At 41.0% G+C, this 5222-nt stretch overlaps 1 protein-coding gene across 1 annotated transcript; it reads right to left on the bottom strand.

The window, feature by feature from the left end:
- Positions 1-1164: 1164 nt before the first annotated feature.
- cdk21 (cyclin-dependent kinase 21) lies at positions 1165-5037 on the bottom strand. The gene is made up of 8 exons (XM_069675725.1): positions 5008-5037; positions 4503-4735; positions 3810-3942; positions 3202-3369; positions 2988-3097; positions 2807-2857; positions 2534-2666; positions 1165-1242 (listed from the first exon to the last, which is right to left on the bottom strand). The coding sequence occupies exons 1-8, from the start codon at positions 5035-5037 to the stop codon at positions 1165-1167; spliced, it is 936 nt and encodes a 311-aa protein (XP_069531826.1).
- Between the last annotated feature and the right edge of the window lie 185 nt (positions 5038-5222).

Below are 5222 nucleotides of genomic sequence, written 5' to 3'. Positions count from 1 at the left end.
TGTCGCTCCAAATGTAGTCACACTCGCAGCTGTGGACGGCGCTCCGTATTAAGCGGGGAGGGTATAAATAGATGGACGTACCGTGGGGAGCCCCTTCCACTGTCCAGGAAGCAGCCGAGAGACGCTGCTCTGATGGACCTGGGGTCTCACGAGCTTTAGTGTCAATAGAAGAAGTACAGGTTCATCTCAAGTCAGATGATTTAATGCGAATTTGTACTGAAATATCGCGCGTGGCACTGTGTCTGAATCTAATTAGCAGACTTTAATATTAAAATAATAAGTCTACAGGATGATTTTTTAACTGGAATATGAATTAACAATTTGCTTTAGAACTTTTCATTCTTACTTGTTGCCATTCCACCTATACTGGTTCTTCCCTAAGTGTTTCAGCACTGCCCCCTCCTGTTCAGACTGCGCAGTTGCAGGGGAAAAGCTGTGTGTACTCCGGTTACCCATCCATGATCTGTAGCTGCTAATGTACAGGACACATTTAAAGGGGAAGTACACAGCTGCTGGTCCTCTTATCTTCCAGAATGATCCACTGTTTTACATGGTGTTGCATTCAAATGCAAGTCAGACAAGTTTGAGGGACAAATATTTATAGAAAAGCTTTTTTAATGAACAGTGTAAATTCAGTAGAAAAATATCTTCTAATCTTTCAATACAAACATAAATACAGGTGTAATTTGTTCAAGTCATACACCATTAGTCTTAATAACAAAAATAAATCATCTCATCCAGTGGATACAGGTATAGAACAAAAAAAGGCTTTGTCAAACAACATAAACTCAAAAGTGCCCATAACAGTGCTAAAAAATTAAGTAACTTGCAGCAGCACAAAGTAGAAACATACTTTTAAAAAATTCACATCATGTCAAACAAAACAAAAAACCCCCAACATAACATTAACTGCTCGTATAAAGGCAGGTCAAAAAGTCTTTTCTGTTTGGAACTGTGTCAACATATTCTTTTATGTTTCTGTGATAGTGCAATTTATACAAGTCAGCCATAATGTAAAAAAAACTGTTCCGTCGAAACCTGATCACAGTTTGTCTTTTCGCTGATGAGCTCATTTTAAAAGGTGCCAAAAAAAAAAAACAGTCTATGTTCCCGGCTGGTTCGTCGATGGTAAAATGCTGGCATCTCGGCATTCGTCTGAAATCTTCAGTTCTTCACGAAGAACGGATGAGCCAGGGCTTTGGCGGCTGTGATGCGACTGCTCGGTTTGAATGCCAAACATTGCTGCAGGTGAGAAGATGTCACACTTTAGAAACGTGCAGAGATGTTAAATTTAAAGTCTTCGTGCTCCTGCTATGATCCTGTTTGTTTTAATCTACTCTGCAGTACATCTTAAACCCACATATTGTGTGTGCACAGCAGCCAAAAACACAACAATCTTTATGATGCTATGAAATGCAGAAAAGCAACTCTTAAGTGAAGCTGCAACTACGAAACGTTCCCAGAGGACAAATCCGACTGACTTTGATGATCCCTTGAATTTAACTCTAGGCCACCGTCAGACATTTTTGTCTCTTCTGAAATATCATAACTGCTATTTAAAGTTGTAATCTCGAAGATTTCAGTTTTGTTCTCTTTGGCGGCACCTATGGCGCTAAACGGTAATTGCAGGAGCACACTTCCCAGATATCCACACTGTCTACGGTTGGCTCCGGTTGTAACTCTTGACTGCCTTAATCTGAGCGTCGAATTTGTTTACTTTTTCTTTGGATTTTCACTTATTGTTGAAGTTGTATCTGTAGTCATCCATCTTATCTTTGTTTGTTCAGCCATAGTAGATTACTGTTTACTCGCAACACTTGCAGAGACCGGAAAAGCAGCCGCTTAGCTCCGCCTACCCTCTCTGGCAGACCGACCACTGCTGGGTGATGGAAAACGTGTCACTAACTGGGCGTCACTTGTGATTTTTTCCACAAATGTCACCACAGACACCCAGTCCATAATAATACTATATACTGCAAATGCAAAGTCTATCATCAGTGGGCCATAGGCTCAATCACCATTGTGTACCTCATTCTGCGATAGATAGTGACTTAACGGACATTTATTTACATTAAAATCTTCGAGATTATTACTTCAAGGAATGGACATGAAATTTGAAAGGAACAATCTTAGCATGCTTCTATGCACACTGTTTTTACTACATTCTTTTTATCATATTATTTCAGCATCCTTTGCACTCCTCATCATGGCATTATTGTCTCTCGTAGCATGTACATATTAGTTTAATGTTTAATATTTAATGTCTAAGGTAGGCTTGTAGTTTTTTGCTTAATATTTCATGTTTAAGTGTTCATAGAGAGCGAAGTTAAACCGGAGTCAAAGTGCATACCTGGCCAATAAAGCTGACTCTGATTCTGTACGCTAAGCTAAGACGTTGAAAACAGTAAACATCACACCCTCTAAACATCAGCATGTTAGTATTGTCACTGGGAGCATGTTAGTATTGATGACAGCCTTTAGCTTAACCACTTAATATATTCCATCTGTTAAACAAAAACACAGATTCACTCACAGATAGCAGGTTGTTCTCAACAGGTCCGAGCTTGTGCAGCAGCTTGGCGCTCGAGCCTTTTGGTCCCCAGCTGAGGGAGTATGAGATCGGGCTGTCCTTGGGCCAGTCCTCCTCGCTGGGCAAACCAATCACCCTGACAAACACACACAGCAGCTAAGATCTGAGCCACTGAGAGAGGCTGCTGATAAAATGTTGATCAGGTTTATTGTTTCAAGGGAGTGTCTTTCCGATTGTTTAAAGCTGCAGTATTCGTACACTATTGTAACAACTCACTCAAAGATCTTTTGCAGCTGCTGCACCTCTGTATTGCCCCTAAACAGCGGCCTGTGGGAGAACAAATCTCTCAATCTAACTTTATCTGTGTTCTTACAATTGCAGACTGTTTCACCTCTTACACGCGTCTCTCTAGAGCCACAAATCTCTTCCAGCCAGACACAGACTCAGCTCGCTTTACCTCAAGAGGAAGAGCTCGGCGAAGATGCAGCCGGCGCTCCACATGTCCACCGAGGACATGTAAACAGAGTTCAGAAGCACCTCGGGAGCTCTGTACCACAGCGTCACCACCTGAACACAAATGTACTCTTCATGTATTCCCCCACAGCTGTTTCCTTTGCGACACATTAAGCTCTATATCATCTTATCACATGAGTGTGTGTTGCCTCACTTACAACTGGAGTGAGAGCGATATTGAAGGTGTAAATGCGTGCCAGTCCAAAGTCTGCAATCTTTATTTCCCCTCCGCTGCCGACCAGGATGTTTTCCGGTTTCAGGTCCCGGTGCAGCACCAGGTTTGTGTGGAGGAAGTCTAATCCTCGCAGCAGCTGCTGCATCATATCCTGTGCAGACAGAGAAGAAGCATGTCAGCACTTATCATGCTGTCTGAAGAGCATCCAGGGGCGTTGGAAGTATTTTGTTTTGGATTTAATATGTTACAGTTTGGTTGACATAGGAGGAAGGTGGCCTTTATTTTGGCAGAATTTCTTTCAGACATCTAATAGAGTAGAGCATGACCTTGCAATACCCGGGTGAAGTGCAAGTAAGTCAAAATAGTACTTCAGTAAAGTACTCCTTAGCAGACCCTTGTATTTTGCAAAGAGACAGGGGATCATCCCTACATTGTTGCACATTGTATGAAGACCTTTAGTAGAACAAGATCCCAGATAAAGAGTTAGAGTTAGAGATCTGTAAAGTCTCTTAAATCAAATGTCTGACCAGAGAAATCCATTAAGTAAACACATGCAGCTATACGACAATGAGTCAGGTAATGATCTCACACCTTAATGCAGTCACAGCTCAGTCCAGGAACAGGAACATTGGACAGGTAGGTGGACAGGTCCTGGTCGATGTATTCAAACACCAGAGTGAGGTTCAAGCTCTGGCCATCCGGTACAGCCGACACATCAAACATCCTGGACGTTTACATCAGCAGGACATGAGAAAAACACACGCACAAACAAGAGAATACGTTTACAGGTGTTACCATAACTTTCAGTGCACTCTCCTAGTATTTATTGTGTAATATTTTATTCCCAGATACAATTACCTTACATACATAACTTTATTCAACTCTCCAAGGACAAACTTGAGTTACAAACAACTTGTTATCCTTACTGTTAACCTTGTTTATTTTGTAGGCATTGACAGTTATTGCCAGCCTAATATGGATTATGGATTGATCGTTTCAGTCAATTTCTGAGCAAACATTTTAAGATTTGCTGCCTTTATTTCTAACTTATTTAGTAACTCAGGACTCTTTAGGCTTTCGATTGTTGGTTTGACAAATGAACCATTATAACTTATATAACTACCACTTAAAGCAGGACTGTTGCTTTAAAGTCTTTCTACGCAAGATGTACATAACAAAAAAATTATTGTCCATTCTTGTGTAATTTATCTCCACTTCCACAATTGTTTTGTTGTGTTTTTTCACCAATAAAAAATAAAAATAAATAAATAAAAATAAACTTACTTGACTATGTTGGGATGGTTGAAGTAATTCAATTTGCGCAGCAGCGCCACCTCTCGGATCATGAAGGCAGGGATTCCCATCTCAGCTGTGTCCCCGTGGACCTTTAATTTCTTCACCGCCAGGAGGCGCTGTTCCTCCCCCACCTCTCTGGCTTTATACACTTTACCATAGGAGCCTTCTCCCGCTTCAGCCAGGAGCTCGTAGCACAGCGGTTTAGTGCAATCGTCTATAGTCTTACAAATATATTAAGCATACATTAACCAGAACTTTTCACATTCATGTCTTTTCAGAGAATAACAGTTGAATATGTCACCCCCTCCTTTTGTTACACAATTTATTTAAAAGAAAAATTAAGCTAGCTAACAATGTTCTGACTAACTCAAAGGTTTGCACGTTAGCTAGCATTGAATATCAATAACTGTTACAGACTTTTAATAACATTATTTTTGTTATTAAGTGTTGAGTTTCGGTCTTGTCTGTACAGTTTCTGGTGTTTTTACTTTACCTCAGACTGCAGGGCACACGCTCCCTCCATACCGCTAACTGTAGGGAAATATGTCTGCATGACTGCAGCCAGCATAAAAAGAACATGCCAAAACCACTCCCCTTTAAATCGCCAACGCCAACTAATCAGAAAGCTCAAAATGTACGTATGCTTAGCCCACGTCTTGTGCACGTGCTCACTGCCGCCATCAATGTCACTGTGCTGCGTTCAGGTGT

Source organism: Semicossyphus pulcher, unplaced genomic scaffold (genome assembly GCF_022749685.1).
Source record: "Semicossyphus pulcher isolate SPU_LCO1_2020_fin unplaced genomic scaffold, fSemPul1.0.p SCAF_25, whole genome shotgun sequence".
In the NCBI taxonomy this organism is placed as follows: Eukaryota; Metazoa; Chordata; class Actinopteri; order Labriformes; family Labridae; genus Semicossyphus; species Semicossyphus pulcher.
This window is presented reverse-complemented; position numbering and strand designations above follow the sequence as displayed.

Coding starts and splice junctions, on each gene's coding strand:
- cdk21 (XM_069675725.1), bottom strand. CDS start 5,037: ATGGAGGGAGCGTGTGCCCTGCAGTCTGAG. Junction 2,667..2,806: donor CAGCTGCAAAAGATCTTTGA/GTGAGTTGTTAC, acceptor TGTGTTTGTCAG/GGTGATTGGTTTGCCCAGCG. Junction 1,243..2,533: donor TTGAGAACAACCTGCTATCT/GTGAGTGAATCT, acceptor TCTCACCTGCAG/CAATGTTTGGCATTCAAACC.